Raw genomic sequence first — 23,236 nt, 5'->3', positions numbered from 1 at the left:
TAAAAATATATTAGCCTTCAGAAGACACTCCCACTGAAGATGTCAAGTGTCAGAGGGGTAGCAGTGTTAGTCTGGATCCGTAAAAAGCAACAAAGAGTCCTGTGGCACCTTATAGACTAACAGACGTATTGGAGCATAAGCTTTCGTGGGTGAATATCCACTTCGTTGGATGCAGTGGGTATTCACCCACGAAAGCTTATGCTCCAATACGTCTGTTAGTCTATAAGGTGCCACAGGACTCTTTGTTGCTTTTTACGGATCCAGACTAACACTGCTACCCCTCTGACACTTGACATCTTCAGTGGGAGTGTCTTCTGAAGGCTAATATATTTTTATGTTTAAAAACAGTTTTCTAATGTTCACTCTGTGTGTTCCTTTGCCCAATTTCCTCCTATCAGTTTATTCTCATCCCCTGGTGCATTCTTTTTCTTTGATGTTTCTATCCGCCAAATACTCGTAGACAGTTCTAATATCCCTGTTAGCCTTTGTTTGGCCAACCTATTAAATTTCTTTTTATCTTTCTTCATAAATCAATCCCTTCAGCCCTTTAAATATTGTCAGTTGTTCTTCTCTGAATTTTCTCCAGTTTATCTAAAACTTGCTGTCATTCAGGTTCAAGAACTGAATGCAGTATTTTCGGTCTGGTTTCATCAGCGATTATTACCTCCCTAGTCCATGACAATGTCTCTGCTTTAAAAACAGAAACAAAATAATATTTTTGCTCTCATGTTGCATTGCTAGCTCAAATTTAATTTGCACTATCACTCTTAGTCCTCTTTCAGCATTACTGCCTTCCAAATATCTGCCTCCCATTGATAAGGCTTCTCTCCCTCCTCCCTCATCTTCCAGCTATATTAGCTTGCATTTTCCATCTTAAATATCAGTTGGTTGTTACCTGCCCATATTTCAAACCTATTTTATAGAGTTTTAGCATTTCTGTATATTATTTTTTAGCCCTCTCTGGTATTCACATCATGCCCCACTTTAGCTGTTGTTACTATCGCTTCAGTGTTTCCTCCACAGCTCAATCCTGACCGCTGTTTAAGTTAGTGGGAGATTTGCCATTAACTTCTCCAGGAGCAGGAGCAGACCCACAGTCTATCAGAAATTCAGTAAGGCCTATATCATGACAAACACTTTAAGATAAAGAGACTTTTATCCAGGTATAAACACCATTAATTACTATTGAACTTAAGAATCTTGCATGGATTCTTACACTTCTCTTTTATATGAGATCAATTAATTTCTTCAAATGTTGTGTTTCAGAGTTTCGCTACAATGACCTGGTTTCCCCACACTACCTCAGTCTGATTGCCAATCTCTCTGGATGTACAGCTCACAGGCGTTTCCCAAACTGCTCTGACATCTGTTTCCATCAAAAGTACAGAAGCTACGATGGAACATGCAACAACCTACAGCACCCAATGTGGGGTGCCTCTTTGATTGCTTTCGAACGGATCCTTAAACCTGTGTACGAAAATGGCTTTAACTTACCCAGGAGTGTCAGTCATGACTCTTTGTATAATGGCTATCCTCTTCCACTACCAAGGCTTATTTCAACAGAAATGATTGGTACAGAGACCATAACTCCTGATGATAGGTACACGCATATGCTCATGCAGTGGGGCCAGTTTTTAGACCATGACTTGGATCAGACAGTGCCTGCACTGAGTATGTCTCGTTTTTCTGATGGACAGTCTTGTAGCTCAGTGTGTACTAATGATCCACCTTGCTTCCCCATCATTATTCCTCAGAATGATCCCCGAGTGACAAATTCTAAATGCATGTTGTTTGTTCGCTCAAGCCCAGTTTGTGGAAGTGGGATGACCTCTTTAATAATGAATTCAGTCTATGCAAGGGAGCAGATAAACCATCTAACATCATATATCGATGCTTCTAACATTTATGGAAGCTCGGACAGTGAGTCAGAAGAATTAAGGGATAATACAAATCAACATGGTCTCCTCAAGGAAGGCCTGCTTGTCCCATCTTCTGGAAAGCACTTATTACCATTTGCCACAGGTCCCCCGACTGAATGCACAAGAGATGAAAATGAAAGCTCTATACCTTGCTTCCTTGCAGGAGATCACCGAGCCAATGAGCAGCTGGGCCTCACAGCCATGCACACATTGTGGTTCCGTGAACATAACCGCATAGCAAGGGCACTGTTGAAAATGAACCCACACTGGGATGGAGATACTATTTACAATGAAGCCAGAAAGATTGTTGGTGCGCAGATGCAACATATTACCTATAGCCACTGGCTACCCAAGATCCTTGGTGACCATGGCATGAAGATGATGGGTGACTACAAAGGTTATAACCCCAATGTGAATGCCGGGATTATTAATGCCTTTGCAACTGCAGCTTTTAGGTTTGGCCACACATTGATCAATCCGATTCTTTATCGCTTGAATGAGACCTTTGGAGAAATCCCACAAGGCCACCTTCCACTCCACAAAGCTTTCTTTTCACCATTCCGGATAATCCAGGAAGGTGGCATTGATCCACTCCTGCGTGGCCTTTTTGGCGTTGCTGGTAAAATGCGAGTATCTTCTCAGCTTTTGAACCTGGAGCTGACCGAGAGGCTTTTCTCCATGGCACACTCAGTGGCTCTGGATCTGGCAGCTACGAATATCCAGAGGGGGCGTGACCATGGGATTCCTCCATACGTTGACTATAGGGTTTTCTGTAATTTAACCTCAGTTGAGAAGTTTGAGGATCTTCACAATGAGATTAAAGAGCCAAAAATTAGAGAGAAGCTGAAAAAGTGAGTATTAGTGAAAATACACTTATTGTGTGTGATACATGGCAGTTAATACTATATCTTAATGTCTCATCAGAGGCCATGGCAAGTCTGTTTTTAAATGGTTTTAAAATTGCTTAACTGCAAACTCCCTCTTAAAATCTTAGTTACACACCTCTCTCCCTCTCCATGCAATTTCCTTTCTTGTTTTTTCAGACAAGATTGATGAGATCTCTCTCCTTCCAGATCTCTATCTCTCTTCCTCTATCTTCCCTCAGCCTTTCTCAGCCCTTTTCCTTTTTCCCAATAACTGGCACTGACACTTTTTGCCTGCTCTCCTCAAGTGCTCCACCTACGTTTTTGACCCCATTCATCTCCCATCTGAACTCTTACCCCCACTTTTAACCTCACATCTACTCTTCTATTTAACTTGTCATTCTCCTCTGGCGTCTTTCCTTCAACATACAAGCATCATAAGGTTTCCCCATCCTCAGTCCTACTTATCTCTCCAGCTATTCTCCTCCTTCCTTCCTTTCTGCCATCTCCAAACACACTGGATGAGCCATTGATAGCTCTTTACTTGAGTTCCTTTCCATCATCTCCATCCTGGATCCCCTGCCCCCAGTCTGGCTTCCACCCTTTCCACTCCACCAAAACTGCTTGCACAAGATTTCTAACAAGCTTTTCTTGACCAAATCTATAGACCTCTACTCCATCCTCATCCTCCTTAATTTTTTAGCTGTGTTTGACAGTGTTGAGCATATCCTCTTTCTCAGCATCTTATCCTTTCTTATTTTTTTTATACATTCTTCTACTGGTTCTCCTTCTTCTCTAATCACCCTTTCAGTGTCTTTTAGGTGGCTTCTCCTCTATTCTCCCTTTTACTGGGGAGTCCAGCAGAGCTCTGTTTTTGGCTCCTTCTTCTTCTGATTTGTATGCCTTTTCTCTGGGTGATCTCATGTGCTCACATACTCCTAGTTACTGTCTGTACATTGAAGAAGACCAGAGCTACCTCTCTACTCTTTATCTGACACTCCTCACCTAGTCCTGCATCTCACATTATTTATCTCACATCTACTTCTGATGTATTGCCATCAACTTAAATTTAATATGGACAAAACAAAACTCCTTATCTGTCCTCTGATATCTTCTCTGCTTCCCCCACCTACTGTCAAACACGCCATTCTTTCATTTCTTTCTTGATGCCTGGCTTATCTGCTTCTCCCACAACTGTTTCTGGGCTGATTATGAACTCTTTACACGAGGAATCCCCTTCCTAAGCTAGTTCACAAGGACACTGATCTGATCACTGTAATTACTCCTCAGGACCCACAGCTGTTGTGAGGCCTAGTCAACAAATGAGTCAGCAGAGATATTAATTTGTGATGATCTGGTAATGGAACAAATTTCCACCAAATAGTACATTAGTCCTCAATGAGTTCCAATAATATCTCACTGATGAGTTGCCCCTGTCTTTCCGCCTGCAGTCTCCTCCTTACTGTCTTGTTTCCCCCCAACCCAGTGATGTTATGTCTAATACTAGCTTGAAAGTGCTTTTGTTTAGTCAAGCAAACAGAAAGGATGTTGGTTGTGTGGTATAAATAATAATAATTTAAATGGCAAATGCTAGATTGACCTTACTAAAGATCTGTTGCAGAATGAGTACGGCAGAAAGCATTTCCCCGTGTTAATGTGGTTCTAGTCTCTCTATCGTGCCTCAACCCTAACTTGGAGGGACCATAATTAAAAGTGAAATGATAGGTCATATTTCATGCCTATTTGCTTCTCTGTTGGACTCCCAATGATACTGATAATTAGTGCCCTCATGACTAACGCTATTGGTTTTTCTGATGCAAACACCTGTGCATTTGGAAGTGGACTGTGATGATGAACTCATTCCATGTAGGCTAACAAACAGTAGTCAGATGGTAATGATTTTCTGTCATCCCTGACCTAAGCTGGATTCACACTGCTGACCTAAGGTGACTGGCGTTCTATCTTTTTGCTTATGTTTATGGAGAAATATAGGGATTTGATTTTTTTTTTATGAAGGCTCTGAGCATTTCCAAGAAAATGTATGTAACCCTTCTTACTAGAATAAAGTCTCACTAGCTGTACATGGCTTGCAGAGGTTTTTAACATATATAACACATTATAGAGATAATGTAGTATAGCAGATTTTTTTAAACTTATGTTTTCTTTCACCAGCCTCTAAATATGATGAAATAAGGAAGTAATAATCGTTTATAATGATCTCTCGAGAGCTTGACAAAATAAATAGCGACTCAACCTTCCCTTTGTGTTGTAAAAAGCATGGGGGAGGTCAATGACATGGCTAGTTAGCTTCTTGTTCTCTAAGGGAATGTCTGCACGGAAACTGAGGTGTAATTTCCAGCTTGGACAGACATACCCATGATAGTTCTGATTGAGCTAGTGAGCTAAAAATAGCAGCGTAGCTAACAGCCCTGAATTTAATTCCATCTGAAACACTAGTACTACTAAAAACAACGAGGAGTCCTTGTGGCACCTTAGAGACTAACAAATTTATTTGGGCATAAGCTTTCATGGGATATAACCCACTTCATCAGATGCATGGAGTGGAAAATACAGTAATGCTATGTGAATCAATACTGTGCATTGATTTCCTCCTGTGCAAATAAAATGCACTCAAAAGTATTCATATTGAATGTGTAAGTAATTTGTTTACTGCAATTGGAATCTAAAATTGTATAATTCTACACAAAAAATATACAGCACTACTGCTTTTTATGTAGCACTGTATGCATCATTGGTTTCAAAGTGCAGAAAAGTGTATAAAACAAAAACAATTCTCATTACTGATAAAAATGCAACAGTGAACAAGAAAGCTTTAAGATGTGACTTATAAACAGATAAGGCATTTTGGTTTGCATTTTGAGATAAGCTATTTATTTCAATGAGTTGGAACATAGGCACAGAAATCTGTCATTCAATGATTCTATGACTAAAAATTGAAACTTTAAAAGGTGCCAATGTGGAACATAACCTGAATGAAATGTGTCTAGATGTCAGAAACACACCGGGCAGGTCAAAACCAAAATATAAAGGTGAATATTTTTGTTGAGCAGCCAGTGTCAGTATGCTAAAACATGTAGACCGTGGTTGCAAGTTTCAGAATCCTACTACAGCTAGCTTCTGAGCAAGATGAAGGTTGCACAATCACCTTTTCCAGTAACGAAGACCAAAAGAGATTAAATCATCTGAGAATCTGCTAAGAGCAAAAGTGGTCAACATTTAGCAACACAGTTCCATTGTATGTGGTACTTGTAAACAGAGATGGAAACTTGTCTGTCAAATTCAGTTACAAAATTTGATCTCACTCCCTTCCCCATAGTTCAGGGCTCAGATCTGGAGTTTTCATTAAAGCACATTTTTATAACTAGATCTGTTCATTTTCACTTTCACACTCTCACATGCTGAAACATTTACATGTAAGTACATTAATTTTTCATGGGGAAATACTGTCATTTGTAGTAGTAAATATGATTTTTATACCCTCATGGCAAATTTGCAGCCCAAAAAGTATTTGCAAATTGTTACACATTTATCCCAGGTAAAATGTCTTTTTTTTTTTTTTCAGTAAATCATTTTATATTTTATTTCCTAGTGTAATTTTCCCTTACATATTGTTATTTCTGAGTTGTATTTATTCACGTTTGTGTTTCTGTTACTTCAGAACTGTGAGTATATACTCTGAATGTTAGTTTATCCATTAAGTACTGTAGTCTCTTGTGCCAAGATTTTGGAAAAGAGATTCCTAAAGTTAGGCTTTGAATCCATAAATAAGTGGGTCTGTCTTTTAAAAGTGCTGAAAACCCAGCAGATCTCATTGACTTCAGGTACCTACCCAGTTATTACAGTCTTGACCCAGAAACTTTACATATCTTTTGATCATTTCTGTTTGTCATCTCTTCTGTTTTTCCAGTAGAGACACATTCATTTATCCAGTGTGACTTCAGGATTTCAGTTAGTTTTGTAGCTTAAAAAAAGTCCTGAAGAGTCACTTATCTTATTCAGTTATGACTTTTAAGCACTGTATATCCCCATACAATTTTCCTCATTTGAGCTAATATTACAATCTCAGGTCTTAGTGCTAACAAGTTTGAATCAAGTCAACAAGCCGATAAAGTCTTTTTCAAAAGAAAAGTTTTCATTCTCACACTCCTTTCTCCACTCCCTCTTGCTCCACACGTAACATGCCCTGTTGCCTTCCATGTCCACCCTCCCAACATCTTTTTCAGTGTAATTATTGTTAGAACTTGAGCCGAAGTAGTGGGAAAATGCTCTTGAGAAAAATAATCATCGTTCCTCTGGTTTTTTTTAATTGTTCCCCAAGAGGCCTGTTGTTCTAGTTCTTTCCTCTTTTGTCAATAACATATTAAGAATAAAATGTTAAGAATAATTCAAGACAGTAGTGGTTTTAACTAAAGTAATCTAGAACAAGTACCTGGTGTAAGAAATCCTTACAGCTTTGTTATTAAGATGTTTCAGAGCAGAATTAGCAGTAATTATCTTGCACAAAGAACACTACTTTTCTCTGGTCTCATTTCCCTGGGCCAGTACAGACTGAGTGCTCTGCATTGCTTTCTAGAGGAGGAAGGGGGTGGGTTGTCGTGGTTACTGAACAGTGGTCCTCTCCAACCAGGTGTAACATTGATGAAACCAATGAAATCCATTCAGTCTTCAGTTGAGATGGGTGAATTAGGGACAGGGTGGGGAAACAAAAAGGATCCTCAAAGACAGATAAAGGGATGTAGAAAACCCAGCTGCGGGAAGAAGAAACTCCATGTGGAAATATAATATTGTGCTGCTTGTGTGCTGTGACATTATAGGTTTTTTTTCCCTTAGGCAGATGAACGTGGTGAAAATTGAGAACAGAAATTGGCCTTATTACAGAAAACTTGGACTAGCTCACAGTCATAAGTGAGAACAAGTCCTATAACAGAAAATTTTACAAATAGAAATAGCATAATATATGTATAGGAAATGCAAGATAAACCTCAGGCCACCTAACAAAGAAGAATGTCTGTCAGGCATGTTGTTCCCAGAAGTACATTTGTGAGAAGTGCTAGTTGGAATACTTGTCAACAGGCTCCAGCTTTTTTGCCGCCCCAAGCGGTGAAGCCAAAAAAAAAGATAAAGCTGTGATTGGCGGCACTTCGGCGGCAGCTCTACCACACCGCTTCATTCTTTGGCAGCAATTCGGAGGCAGGTCCTTCCCTCTGGGAGGGACTGAGGGACCCGCCGCTGAAGACCCGGACATCCCGCCCCTTTCCATTGGCCACCCCAGGCACCTGCTTCCTTTGCTGGTGCCTGGAGCCGGCCCTGCTTGTCAATAACAAAAGACTACAAATTAACAGCTTTATCCTTTAGGGTTTGATCCACAAATAACTAAAGTCTATGGGACTCTTTCCATGGACTTTAATGAGAGGTGGTCAGTCCCTAAAGCTGCAAATTGGCTTTGATATTTATTATGGGGTTACTAATGATTTATTTGAGAAAATAGCCAGCTATAAATGTGAACATATAAATCAAGAAACCATATTGTTCCATTTAAAAATAAAGTAATTCCATTAGTTTATATATCCTTTGTAAGCAATCACCGCCCAAAATAATGCTATATCTATCCTACACTGTTACTCATAGATTCATAGCCCAGAAGGGACCACGGTGATCAGCTAGTCTGACCTCCTGTATAACACTGGCCATAGAACTCCCCCAAAATAATTCCTAGAGCATACTCAGTTGAATGGACATAGTCAAGAAGCTGTGATGAGCGTATCAAGTCTAGATAACAGAATGGGCTCTCTCCCACATCAGAGCATTGCTCAGAGCAGGAGGGGGATGCAGGACGGGCAGGGGTGGGGCAAAGACTGGCTCTTTGACTCTGAAGGTTGTCCCTGGCTCCTCCTACACCACTGGTAGAGCTGCTGGTGGAATATTCTAATTTCTGCTACTGATGTACAGTCTTTAATGAGAACCCTGTATTAGTGGAGGATTAGTGATGCTCTGCTCAGCTCTGTCCTGCCACGCTCCCTGTGCTGCAGGTGAACAGAGGTGCAGACCTACCTGTGGAATATTTATGCCCAGCAGGGAGTTTCCATATGCCAAATGAATTTTCTGTTGGGAATTTGTGACTAGGTTGCAACACCTTTCCGCCTCGTGAGCAGCACAAAGTGTCTGAAAAGCACCAGAGAACCTGGCCTATGTGTGTCTTTCTGAGCTAGGATAAATAAGACATAAATGTTAGGTCTCCATCATTGCTTTACTTAAAGAGAAAAGTACTTTCAAAGCAGGAAAGGCCTCATAAAAATAATGAAGAAATGTGATTATATGTATAACTCCTCTCCAACACTCTTCACCTGTCACTGTGTTTCTCTTGAGCTGTGAGCTCTTCGGGTGGGTCCTTATTGGCCTGATCTAAAATCCATTTTAGAATGGTTGCCATTTACTTCAATAGCTTTGCATCAGGCCCTGTGTGTTTGAACAGTGCCTCACACACTGTGGATGCTACCATAATACAAATAAAAATAATAAATAGTCCAAGATTTCCCTATTGCTGGTCTTCTTTGCATCAAGAGCAATAGCAGATATTTGATACCTTTATTTTGCTGAATGTGATTACTAAAAATCCACATTGTCTGATGTTTTAGGAACACTTTAGAAATATATCTACTTTGATTGGGATGTAGAAAATCTCCTGTATAATTTCTATTCCTGATCTTCTGGCAACTACACCTCTACTCCGATATAACGCGACCCGATATAACACAAATTCAGATATAACGCGGTAAAGCAGTGCTCCGGAGGGAGGTGGCGGGGCTGCGCACTCTGGCAGATCAAAGCAAGTTCGATATAATGCGGTTTCACCTATAACGTGGTAAGATTTTTTGGCTCTCGAGGACAGTGTTATATCGGGGTAGAGGTGTACTTATTATCCATGTTAATGAATGACATTAATCATTAAATTGCAGTATTCCGAGATCCTGTCTTGGATTTCATATAATTAAAAATCAAAGCAGTATGTAGTGTTACCCGGGGATTTTTTAACCCAAAGCTCTTGGTAACTTTTACTCTGTGCGAGGAGGTGTTAGGAAATAAATCAGGGGAGACCCGGCCGTCCGACTGATAGATGGCTGGCACAAACAGGACAACACAAGAGTGCTTTCACTTAAAGCTAAACTTTACTTAGCCTCAAGCACTTACACACGTCTACAACAAGATTAGTAAAACACCCCCAACCCTTGATAATTACCAAAGCTGAGTGTGACTCTTGAGTGGCACAGTGGCAGCCCATCTGCCAGTGGGGAACACAGGATGCATCCAGAGGGAGAGACCAGTCCTGAAGAGTCCCCCCCAAAGGAGAGTCCCACCTATCTCAAGCTTTTTCCCCTTATTTATACATCAGTAATACAATGACATGTCCCTTAAAGAAAACTTGTCACGCAAACAGTTCCACTAGGCAAGCAAGAGGCTCCTTCTGATTATTGATTAACCAGGTGTGGGTTTTTTTCAGAACTTGCAACCTTGAGACCTCAATAGACATTCCTGGGGCATATCCTATTCTTTTAAAACACATGTATCAGCAACTTTAACACAATTCTTATCAGGAGGGACGCGGGGTCAAGCTCCCCTTTCTGAGGCACCCTAAACCCCCCTCCCCTCCTGCCTTGGTCAAACTGCATGGCCACTTTACAGCTGCTGACTAGGTTGCTTTTTAACAATAAGCCATGGTGGTTTTAAGGACTTTACTGGTTTGCCAAAGTCTCCCTGTACAGTTTGACCAGAGAAACAGTTTCATTAAAATAATCAGTCAATTTAAAACTAAAGAATACGGGAGGCACTGGCTTTCTAGTTTTACAGACTAGAAATATTATGTCTTTTAACACTTGATCTAGATACAAAGTGATTGGTCTCCTTATTAATATACTGCAAATTTTTTTTTTAGATTCCAAATCCACTAGAACCAGGGCCAGCTCCAGGGTTTTTGCCGCCCCAAGCAGCAAAAAGAAAAAAAAAAAAAAAAGCTGCGATCGCGATCTGCTCTACTGCTGCCACTTCAGTTTTCAGCGGCAATTCGGCGGCAGGTCCTTTGCTCCAAGAGGGACTGAGGAACCCACCGCCGAAGAGCCGGACGTGCCGCCCCTCTCCATTGGCCGCCCCAAGCACCTGCTTGCTGGGCTGGTGCCTGGAGCCGGCCCTGACTAGAACTGCTGTTTTCTTTACTAAAATAATGTTGCTGAAAAATGTATATTTATTCTGTTTAGTGTTCAAAGAGGAAGGCAATGTTGGGTCGGAGCTGGATCTACTCATCCCAATATTTTTTTTCACTGTGTCTCAGACACATTTTGAAATCTTAAATCTGAGAAGCTGCCTAGTGAGCAGGTCAAAAACATTTTTGGAGGTTGTGAGATCATAAGAATTCTTTTGATGAGAAATCATTGTGTGTGTTTTGACTTTCAAAAAAAGTTTGTAATGATTAAGTAACCTCTGTAAAAACACCTACATTCCAAAGAGAATGAGCCTGAAGCAAAATGCCAGTCTAGCGCCATGTTTGTAATGTGAGTTTTACCTGGATTCTTTTTCTAGGCTGTATGGTACACCACTGAACATCGACTTTTGGCCAGCTCTGATGGTGGAGGACCTGATTCCTGGTACAAGAGTGGGACCAACCCTAATGTGCCTTTTTGTCACTCAGTTTCAACGTCTCAGGGATGGAGATAGGTAATCAGGTTTGCATGATAGTTGTGTCCATAAAATGCTAATCTAGTTGCATACCATACAAATGTAATCATCCTTTCCTCCCTGGGTTACTTGGGAGCAGGCAACACTCACCTATGTGTCAAGGCACCTGATGTTGTTGACAGTAAATGAGATCCTGAGTCTCCCAGTGGAGATGTTGGATAGGTGGGAATCCTCTGTCCACCCCTCTGCTGCAGTCATTTTACTTGTAAAGGGAATTAAAATAGGTGGGGCCTCCATCTGGCTGGGCCCTGTACACGCTCAATGGTGTGCCTTGGGAGGCTCCAGGAATAGACCTGAGCTAATCTGTGCAATGGCTCTACTTTAAGAATACCAATTATAAAACAATATACACCCATTATACATTTATATTAAAGTTAACACACCTTTACTTAACAATTTAAGGAAACATGGCATGACAGACTGAGATTGAATGTGACTACTCAGTTAAATCAGCAGGGGGCAGTTCAATAAATCAATTAACAAATACAATATTCAGTAGTAGAGGAAACTTATCTAACTTGCATTTACACTGAAACCGTCACCTCCCCCGAGGGTACACTCCTCTGGATTTCAGAGTTCTAAACTCTTCCGTGCATGGGTACACTTTGAAGATCTTGAAGCTGGAGACAGCACTCTGGTGGTCTGGTGAATCAGTCCAGCCAAGGCAACAAGGGGCAGAACAATTCTAATTTGGGATCATGCCAAGCTGCACACCCTCTCTGAAGACTGGAGTTGTTTTAACCAAATGTCAGCAACCCTGGGTTCTGGTTCCATGAGAAGACCACTCTGCCTCCTCTCAGACTCAGACAACCCCTTTAAAAAAAAAATTAATGGAGATATCATATCTCCTAGAACTGGAAGGGACCTTGAAAGATCATCGAGTCCAGCCCCCTGCCTTCACTAGCAGGACCAAGTACTGATTTTGCCCCCAATCCCCAAGTGGCCCCCTCAAGGATTGAACTCATAAACCTGGGTTTAGCAGGCTAATGCTCAAACCACTGAGCTATCCCTCCCCCTTAAAGTCTCTTTGCTGTCCCCTTCTCTTGCAAGCACTTTCCCAAACAAGGGTGGTGGTTACTCATACTGATGTCACTACAAGTCCACCTCAGTTAGCTCTAAGAACAGCAACAATCTCTGCCCTGTGTCCAGTGAAACCACCATCCACACCTGAGGCTCCCTATTTAAAATCTTTCCAGCAGGCTTTCAGCAGCAGCTTCTGGCTTCCTGACAGCAGATTATCAGCATCTATGGACAGAGCTCCACTAAAACAATCTCAGCACCTTTCCAAAATGGAGCCCACCGCGCGTGGGCATTCTCTCTTCACCCAAGGCATCATGGGAATTTTAGTCTCCATGGCTGGATTGCAGTGCTCAAGATTTTCCCAACTGGAACACTAGAAATGAAGTTCAGAGGCCGCGCTAATAAAGGGTGCCTACACGCATAATATACCTCAGATTTAACATAGCGTACAATAGTATTTGAGTCCATCATAACTGAGGCTTGAAAGAATCTAAGGATGTTGGGGCTTTTTATTGTTAAACTGGTAAATCAGCTACAGTTTATCAGCTGACAGCAAAAGTGAAGAAATGTTAAAACTAAATGATTTTAGATTTAAATGATTTTTTTTACTAATTTCTTTATAGTTGTACAGAGATATTTGTAGGACAATAGACAAGCTTCTAACCCTCTTTCCCTGTAATCATTTGCCCTTGTTGCCAGTGTTTACTAAATCTAAAATTAAAAAGCTGTCATATATTTTAGGTTATTGGTATTGATCAGGACATGCAGGTGAATGAAACAGGGGTGGATGCTAAGGAAGCAGGCTGCAACTTTATAACTTTAACCAAAGGGGGCTATCAACCGCCTTCATGCTCCTTGAATTCAAGACATTTTACTGGATACAGTGCATGGTTAAATGGCCTCATGTCATATAACCAATCCATTTCATTTGATCTTCTTCAGCTTAAACCTAAGTCTCAGCCCAGGTCTAAATGATCTTGCCATTCCCACGCATGAGGAGGAATTATGATTCTCCAAAGGATACCTCAATCCCTGAACACTTAAGGTATCTCCTTCCCTATAGGCTAGTAGGTACACCAGCCATATCCTGAGTCTTGTACAGTTTTCCTCTGGAAGCTGGCCCTTCCAGCCTTTTGTCTGCACAGCACCCGCTAGACGTTTCCAGATTGTTTTCTAATACTCAATTCCTGTTCTTATTCCTATAAACTAAAAACAGGCATCCATGATGCTGCAAGGAATGCAAACTTCTACCCTGTCTGCCCCAGCAGGGTTTGAAGTACGGAAGGTCGCTGATGCCCAAGAGAGCCAATCAGCTACCCCATACACACCCTGAGCAAGCCAATGGGAAGCAGAGGGAGGAGGTGAACACTTTCCCCTTCCCTGAAGGCACATTCCCTACATGCACTCTGAGGCACCAGGAGTGTGCATGGAGAGGAAGTGCTCCAGCATGGCTGTGCACAAGTACTCACCAGACCCACTCCATTGCTGATCCAACCAAACTTCCCTAGCGGGATGGGGGAGGGTTGAGAGCAGTATTTATCTCATTTGTGGAACACTCCAGTACTAGTGTATATCCTCCAGTTCAGATCGGGAATAAACCCTTTGTTGTTTCCATGACTTCTCTGCAGTACAATAAAATGTGATATTTTTAAAAACAAAAATTTAAAATTATTTTTTTTAAAATAAGGAGACCTAGAAGAGCTAAGCAAATCTGTCTCATCTCAAGAGAGGAGAGTAGTGAAACATATGCATTTAGCATTTTAAAAGCTATTATTTACTTATTTATTTAAATAGCACAGTACTGTGAAGTGCATGGTGATTTACTAACATGTTAAAACACACTGTCCTGTCATAAAGAGCTTATAATATAAGGGCTTTGTCTTTGTTTTGCAATATGATTCATACTTTTTTTTCATTTCTAAGGATTTGGAATGGATCCATTTTTCCATTTATTTGAAAATATTCACAATTAAAACACTTTTTTTTTTACAAATATTATTGAAATGGTTTGTGTGCTGGGTATTGGTAAATGATAAATGTCATTAACCATTTCAATAGGGCTTTCTATTTTAAACATGTTTTTAATAAGTTTTAGAAAAAAATAATAGCATGGCATTTTTGACAAAAAACAAATGTTTCAAACGAGATCGATAGTTTTACATGAAAAAATATTTGTAAAAAGCTATTTAAAAGCTCTCTTAACTGAAAAAAGTAGTGGACCAAATTCAGTAAAGAATCCTGGTCATGTGCCACATGAGGCATGTTGCGCATATGCTAAGAAGACTGAAAAAATTTCAACCAGATCTCAGCTCAGCCCGTCTCAGATTGAAGCCTGAAATTAGCAAACATATGAGGAGATGCAGAAGGAGAATGGGATATGAGATTCTATCATGAGACTGATCTGGGGCAGGCATGATTCTTATCACTTATATGCTGCTGTTTGGTTGGGGTTTTTTTGGTATGTTGATATTTTCCGTTATATAAAATATCAGAATGCTGACATTTGAACGCTGAATGTCAGAATGCTGCACAATTTGAAACATTTATTTATGATACAGGAAATGCTGGGAACTCCAGTTTGGTAACATACTTCATCATCATTTATGCCCAATCTCTCTACTCTGGGTGCATCTACACTGCAGTCTACATCTACACTGCTGCATATGTAGACATACCTGAGCTAGCTTTCATCTAGTTAGCTGGAATAACAGTAGCAGTGAAGCTGCTGCAGCAGCACTGGCTAGCCAGTTGAGTATATACCCTGAGTCCCAGGTGGAGTTGTACAGCCTGTGCTGCTGCCTGTGTGGCCAGGGCCTCACTGCTATTGTTATTTAAGCTAGTCAGATCAAAGCTAGCTCAGTATGTCTATGCATGCTGCAGTCACAATTCCATTTGCAGTATTGTAGACATACCCCAGGTAACAGTTCAAGATCATAACATTTAAGAATTTGATAAAACATGAAAGCCATTAAAGTAAATTTAATTGGAGAACAAATGTGATCCCTTCCATATGGTGCATTCTCTGTCTGCTCTTATCTTTGCCTCATTATCACTGTTTGACATGCTGTTAATTCTCAGGCAGCAGATCCCTGATGTCGTATCTTTTTGCCTGCTGACTAGGTTTTGGTATGAAAATCCTGGAGTGTTTACAATGGCACAACTCACTCAGCTGAAGCAGGCCTCTTTGGCACGTGTACTCTGTGACAATGGGGACAACATCCAGCAGGTCCAGCCTGATGTCTTCTTAAAGGCAGACTACCCTCAGGGATACATGAGCTGCAGTGAGATACCAAAGATTGATTTGAGACTGTGGCAGGACTGCTGTGAAGGTCAGTAATAAACAGAGTAGCAGATGGAAAAACTACTACTAATATTAACTCTCAGATCATTTTTATTTGCCAAAACTGTGTTTTTCAGTTTTGTTGTTCTTACAGTATTTATAGTGGCAGGCTCTTCAATGAAAAGAAGAAAAAAAATCAATTTTTGAAAGAATGATTTCAGTTTGGATACAGAGATTATTGTACACAGTAAAATTAAACTATTCATGCATAGAAATAACTCCAACTTTTTTCTCCTGAAAAGGCACTGTTGACCACTACTAATATTAATTAATGGCTAACAGTTACTCTGAAGATTAAGAAGAATTCTCATACTGGTCAAACTGATTCTGACTTACAGGTCATTAAGTATTTTGATTTGAAGTTTTGACATGTATCTAATTTGTGTGTCCTGTTAGCAAAAATGACTTGTTGCTACATCTTCAAACCATCCACATAGTTAAATCTCCTTGGGAACAGATGCATTGGCTATATTTGAAGAAAATTGCTTATAATTAAGCAAAGTTATTAATTATTAAAATACTGTGACTAACTGTAATGGTTACGGTGTGTATCATATTGTATGAGCAATTGGTCCATTGATGGCAGTTTAGAGAGACTAGAAAAGTCTTTTTCCCCTAGCTCAAGTGATTGAAGCTATAGTCTTTGGAGATAAAAGACCCAGTTCTAGTCGCAGGTTTGCATGTTCTAGCTAGTACTGGTTTGTTACAATGGATTTCGTTGCAGGATGACTCTCTGCTGTGTTTTTCTGCTAAGCAAAAATAACATTAGGCAAGCTGTTTTTGAGCTACAGGTCATTACTCTGAATATGAGGTTACTCAGTAGACACACCGATTGGTACAGTGAAAGCTCACTTGATAAAGTTATCAGGGCTTGACAGGGAACTGTTTAAGGTCTATTAGGATGGATGATGCTTTATAAAATCTATGCAGGGCAGAAGAAAGGGTCCCTGTGAATAGTTCTTAAGCTCCAAAGGGCAGTAAAAAGCAGTGACAATTGAGGACCACTAAGAGCACTTGTGCTCAAAAGTTCTGTAGGGAAATGGGAAGTGAGAGGAACTCTGTTGCCTGTGGAGCTCATGTCTTCCTCAATGCAATAGTATCTGGAGGGAGTCATGAACTTCACAAAGCAAATAGTATGCTCAGTGCACTGGTAAATGTGGGCCAAATCCTGCCCTGTTCTCTGCAGCCTAGAAGAGGCCTGATCCAGCAGAACCATTCAAGGGTCTCCGCTCAGGTGGTTTTGAGGCATGAAAGAAGCTGGGTTGGTGCTAGTGGATCTGTGATTCTGTCCATGGAGTGGGGGAGGGATTCTCATATCCATGGTGTGGGAGACGGATTCTTTTCCCTCCATTCCCAGAGATTTCCAGTGTGTGGGGCTTGCTTACTCAAGCTGAGTACAGTGTTCTGGTTTTACAATAAATGAAGGAACCCAATCCTTAGTGGGAGAGTGGGAGACTCTCATGTGATTTTTTTTTTAAATGGTGGCTTCATTACATTACAAGGCAGAGCAAATGGGGGCACAAACTGGTTTAAGCTGCCAGCTAAGGAGCCCATTGCATAAGGATAGATCCAGGTAACATACAAGTGCCCTAAATGGCTCTACACCTGTTGCTTCTAGTCCCCCAGCATAGGGGATGGTCTGGGGTGGGAGGCTATGGACAGAGTTCACTACAATCCTGGACCAATTAAATGGCTCCTCTGGGGGCATGTACTGTCCAGTTAAGCCATGGGCTGCTCTAATTTACATCAGTGACCAAAAGAGCCCCCATCTGACCCCAAGACCATGGAGTGCAAAGGTCACTGTAATATAGTGGGCAGGCCATTTAGGGGGAGTTGACTTAGCCTCACCTGCATCTAGTTATCCATCTCCCTTGGGCTCGGGCTCATGGATCAGGTAACCAGGCATCCCATGATGATACTCCAAGGGTGGGGCTTTAAGAGGGAGCCTGGTCTCTCAGAGATGAGGAATATCAGGGGTTATGAAAGACCTAATGGAAGGCTCTGTGGAGTGGTCCAGAGTCTGGAGAGCAGAGGCCCTGATACAAGTGTAAAGATGAGAGAAACCTTTTTTTTTTTTTTTTTTTTTAACTGTTTGAGTTGGGAACGGGTATGATCCCCAGAGTTTTTAACCTCTTATTTTGTTAAAATACCTGTCTTGTTTTTTCTGTTTTTTTTGATGTTATGTATCTCTGTTTGAGCTTCTATCATTTCTTATATTATAACTTGGGTTTTTAGAGCTTTTCAGTGTCCTTAGTACTAGTATATTTGTCCTTGTCCGGCTTTACAAGAAGGGTTTCAAGCAAGTTGTTCTGAAACAGCAGAAAGGCAACTTTGAGAGATTGCCTTATGGCATAAAGTTAAATATAGCAACTAAATTCAAAAGCAGGACTGAAAACAATTTTATGGCTTAATTGTCTCATTATAGTTTGCTGTAAGCTGTTGAAGTCTGATGTTCTCCACGCTGCTTTGAAGGGCTTCTTTTCGTTAATCATGCAACAGCTTTTAATAGAATGAATTTATTAAGGGAATGTTTTGGTAATCTAATACACATCTTACTATCTAATAAATTCAATTTTCATTAGTCAGCAATAATTTTCAATGCTGGGGATACTTTAGCTCACAAATCTGGAAAAGGAAATACAGATCTATGGAATACCTTAAAACCTCAAAGTGAGAACTCGCTCTGAAACGTCCATCTGGAAATCACAAAGCCAGATGGTTTCATAAGTCCCAGAAGAAAATATACATCTGTCAGTTCTTCCTGCAACTGTTTGTATTTGAAGAAGGATTTATTTAATCAACTGGCAACATGGCTTAGTGTGTCACTCACATCAATACAGCATGTAGACCTTCTGTACCAGGAGTGCTCTTTTATTTCTAGGATGCACCGGAGATGATAATTTCTCTAAACAGATGTAGCATGATTGTGGATTTTAATTGCACCAGGCAGAAAGATGATGAGGAAGAGCAGTTTCAATTATTGGAGGTGGCTGAATCAAATAAATACCCCAGGGCCCATGCAGAAATGCTTATCTACTGACTGACGGCCAAATTGTGACTGGCTCTTGCACAGCATGCAGCGTCATGTCCCTGCAAGGAACATCTTTACTACCCCCACCCTGCACGCACGCACCCAGAGTTGCACAGTGTCTCAACAGAGGTGAAGAATGGGGCCAGAGCGTGTAGGTTGCCCTTGGAGAGAACTGGTGCAGCTTGAGAATTCTTAGCACATTAGACTGTGATTTGTTCTGCCTGGAGGAGTGTTGTGGCTCTGCATTGCCTTGTGTTCAGGCCAGTGTCTACTGCACCACAATTGTGTCCTATCGGAAACTGAATACAATTTTATCATAGAGATTCTTACATATGACTACAGTTGTTCCCAGAGTATGAAGCTTCTTCCTTATCCAATGTACCTATTCCTTCTCATCATACCCTAGGCTTAGCATTTGATGTTATCTAGCAAGGGCTATAACAGAGCAATGGAATAATTTGGGACTTTATCCAATTCCCAGTGAAGCCAATGGCAAAATTGTCATCTGGATCCAAACTTTCTCAAAATTTGAAGATATTCAGATATTTGGTTTGGCCCTTTTTAGAGATTATAGGAACCAGTAACAAAGTCTCTCGAAGTTTAAGGAGACTGGGCTGTGGAGTTTCACTTCAACTCAGTTTATGATGATTGATCTAAAACATAAATGACCAAATGCAGTGCATCGACGCAGAGATTATACATGCATGTTTGGTTTTGTTGACTTTGTACATGTGTGGACTTTGATAGTTTACCTATTGAGTTTTGTTCATTTACTGAAATCTTACCTTTGCTCTTTGCCTTTTTAATTTTATTTGGGACCATTGTTAGCCCCACAACATTATTTCCCTGATAAATATCTCCAACACCAACATGCTCAGACCACTTTTTGGCTTTGAGCTTCAGTGTAAATAGCCAGGGAAGCGTGGGTTGACCGTAGCAGCTACATATTGCTACTTCTGCCCTCCTACTGTAACATGTGTTCACTCAGTCTGGCTTTCTGTCCCCTTCTAGTGGGTGGCTCACACAGAAGTTTGAGTTTGCTACAGTCATTGGCTAACAGATGTGAGTCTTTCAGCCCAGGAAGTAGTGGCTCTGTGTGGTCCAGCCACTGTGAGAACAATCTGTAGTAAGTGTAGGTTAACTACCATTCTGAAAAAGCTTTACATTATGGAAACAAATACGTAACAGTTTTCCTTGGAAACAATTTTAGCATCAGTTTTCCACTTGGAGACTAAGATGGACACCCATGGATTTCATCTAAGTAAAGTGGAATCCATTATGGCAACCTGTAACCATGCCTTCGTGGGTTACCACTAAGAATATCAAATTTAAAACAAACTGCTGAGAATTAGGGGTGCAGACACACCCCAAAACTGGTGGTTATTCTCCCATAAGATATACCAAACCAGCAACAAAAGTAACCTTCTGTTTCATCACACTGGCTAACAAGAAGTCAGAAAAGCAGTTGTCTTAGGCATTCCAGTCCTTGTATCACCACGAAAAACATTAGACTTAAAGATGAGTGGTTCTTTAAAACCAATTTCATCAAATAAAAGGCTCTTCTGATCCTAAAGAACCAGCCACACACCCAGGTCAATATACAACTCAGATCTTACCCAATAATCACGCTGTTGCCAATCCTTTAGTATCTAAAATCTAAAGGTTTATTTATAAAAAGAGAGAGAGAACGGTGAGAGTTAAAATTGGTTAAAGGAACCAAATACATCCCAAAACTTTGCATTTATTGTATCAGGCTTGTCGCAGTGATAGAATAAACTGCTGGCTTGTTAAGTCTCTGGTTGCTTCCAAATTATTGGAAGATCCTCAGTCCCTTGGTTAGAATGCTCCCATTAGTGTAAGTTCATAGTTCAGAGGGTTGAGCAGGAAAGAGGCAAAATGGAGATGTTTCCAGGCCTTTTATAGCTTCTGCCATGTGGAGGGAAATCCATTATTTCAAACAAAGCCCTCAGCACAACTAATGGAAAATTACAGATATCAAGATGGTGTTTGGAGTCACATGGGCAAGTCACACGTCTGTGCATGATTTCGCTTAGTCACAGCAGAAAAGTCCATTAATTGTAGATGGGCATCTTCCCTTGTGAGTTAAATGTTCTTTAATGGGCCATTCACTTGAATAATTCCTTCAAAATGTGCTGGATAAATACCTGGTGGGTGCTACACAGAAGCAAACATTTGAAATACAGGTATAGAGCCAATGCTCATAACTTCAATACGAAAATGATACATGCATACAAATAGCAAAATCATATTCAACAATATCTTTCCATAGACACCTTACTTGACATACTTTGTACAAGATTTGTTCCAATTATATAACAGTGGTAGCAACAATGCTCTACGTGGTCATATTTTAATCAGATAATGTCACACAACCATCCAGGAAAATCATCTTATCAAAGAAAATATCTTCCTATCAAGAAAGGTCAAGATTCCAGAAAACCAAATCCTGAAACATCAGAGCTCTTGATTTAAAGATGCAACATCTTATCAATACTTAACAAGTAACACTAACTGATGATATAGAATCAGTTGAAAAAAATGTAAGGATTAACTGAAACCTTATCAGAAAATGAACTATTGTGTATGGCTGAAGGATTTTTTTAGATATTGGTTTCTTCTTCCAGTCCGTCATGTATCAACAAAATCTATACTTTAACTGTAACTTTCACTCCCTTTCAGTACAGGAAGAGGGTTCATAATTCAGTAAGAAAAAAAAAATGAGTTCTGTTTCAGAATCACCAAATACATACATTTCCTGACTTGGCACTTGCTATCCAAATAAAACAAGAATGTGTTGAGACGTCAGTAGCCTGACTTTTTAGAATGATCTTCGAAAGATCAATATTATAGGCAGGACCGGCTTTAGAAAGAGCGGGGCCCGATTCCTGGGGGCGGGGCTTGCCGCAAGCCCCGCCCCCAGGAATAGGGCCGCGTTCCGGCCGGAGCTCTGGCCAGGGTCACGGGGCCTGGGTCCGGCCCGGAGCCGAGCTGCGGGGGCCGGGCTGGAGCCGAGCTGCGGGGGCCGGACCGGGTCAGAGCTGCTGAGGCCGGGGGTGCTCGGCCGGGGGGCCGGGGCTGGCCACGGGGGCTGGGCCGAGCCACGCCGAGCCGCGCCATGGGGGCTGGGCCGGTGCCGAGCCGTGGGGGCCAGGCCGGAGCCAAACCGGGTCAGAGTCGCTGAGGCCGGGCATGCTCGGCCGGGGCCGGGCCAGCGCACTCGGCCAGAACCGGGGCCAGAGTGAGCTGCTTGGCCGGGGCTGGACTGGGCCGCACCTCGCCTCCCCGGAGCCCTTCTCGCACCCCCCGCCACCCCAGCTTACCTGGTGCTGCCAGCCTGCCTGCCTGCCCCTGCTTGTTTTCAGACTTCCCGCGAACCTCTGATTCGCAGGAAGCAGGGGCGGGGGGAGGAGCAGGGGGCGGAGCGTGCAGGGGAAGGGAGGAGGGGGAAGTGAGCTGGGGGCGGGGTGGAGAGCTGCGGCGCGGGGCCCTCTTAGCGCGGGGCCCGATTCAGCCGAATTGGCTGAATCGGCCTAAAGCCAGCCCTGATTATAGGCAGAAAGAACTGTGGGAGTAAATAATGTCATTTAAATGTTGAACTACCTAATTACATCTCAAATCTGGTAGTTAGAAGTCTAATTAATATAAATTGCAACCACAGTGATTTGTGCTTGCAAAATGGTCGAGGCTCCAGTCAGACCAGGACTCAATGGCTAACTTCACACAATTTTGTACAATTATTACTATTGTTACAGTAGCATATAAGAGCCCCAATCAGGGATCAGGACCTAGTCCTATTGTGCTAGGTGCTTTTGTATTAATTTAGAAGGAATAAATGTGCCAAAGCCGGTGTTAATATAACCCAGTCACTGTCATACATTAAACAGTGTTAAACTAGGTTTGGTTTTTGGTATATGGAGACCTCAGCCTGCTATGGCAAAAACAGGATTAAAATCCTTGTTACCTTTTATTAAAGATATAGAAAAGAAAGAAAAATAGTTAAAGCATTTGAAGTGTGAAGTAAGGCTTTCATTTTAACATTTCTTGTTCCCTTTCCCTTTAACCGGAGAGAGTTTTAGAAGGAAAAACCCTCTTGTTTGACAGTGTTTCAGATGGTATGAAAGATGATGATAAACTATCCTTTTGGATAAAAGAGAAGAAACTAGTTGAGATGGGCTGGAGGAGTAGTTGCAGGTGGTGTTTGGGATTCACCTGGAGCTGGCGGGGTGATGATGATACTTAGGTCCCTCTTTCTGGACTGATGTGGTTGGGACATCTCTCAGGATCAGGGTGACAA

At 41.4% G+C, this 23,236-nt stretch overlaps 1 protein-coding gene across 1 annotated transcript in view; it reads left to right on the top strand.

The window, feature by feature from the left end:
• PXDNL (peroxidasin like) overlaps positions 1 to 23,236 on the top strand; it is a 295,352-nt gene that overhangs the window by 238,328 nt on the left and 33,788 nt on the right. The window contains exons 17-19 of the mRNA XM_034762906.1: positions 1,267 to 2,770; positions 11,375 to 11,509; positions 15,671 to 15,879. Of these exons, the coding sequence (XP_034618797.1) occupies positions 1,267 to 2,770; positions 11,375 to 11,509; positions 15,671 to 15,879 (1,848 nt within the window). The remainder of the gene's footprint in view (positions 1 to 1,266; positions 2,771 to 11,374; positions 11,510 to 15,670; positions 15,880 to 23,236) is intronic.

Source organism: Trachemys scripta, chromosome 2, assembly GCF_013100865.1.
Source record: "Trachemys scripta elegans isolate TJP31775 chromosome 2, CAS_Tse_1.0, whole genome shotgun sequence".
Lineage (NCBI taxonomy): Eukaryota > Metazoa > Chordata > Testudines > Emydidae > Trachemys > Trachemys scripta.
This window is presented reverse-complemented; position numbering and strand designations above follow the sequence as displayed.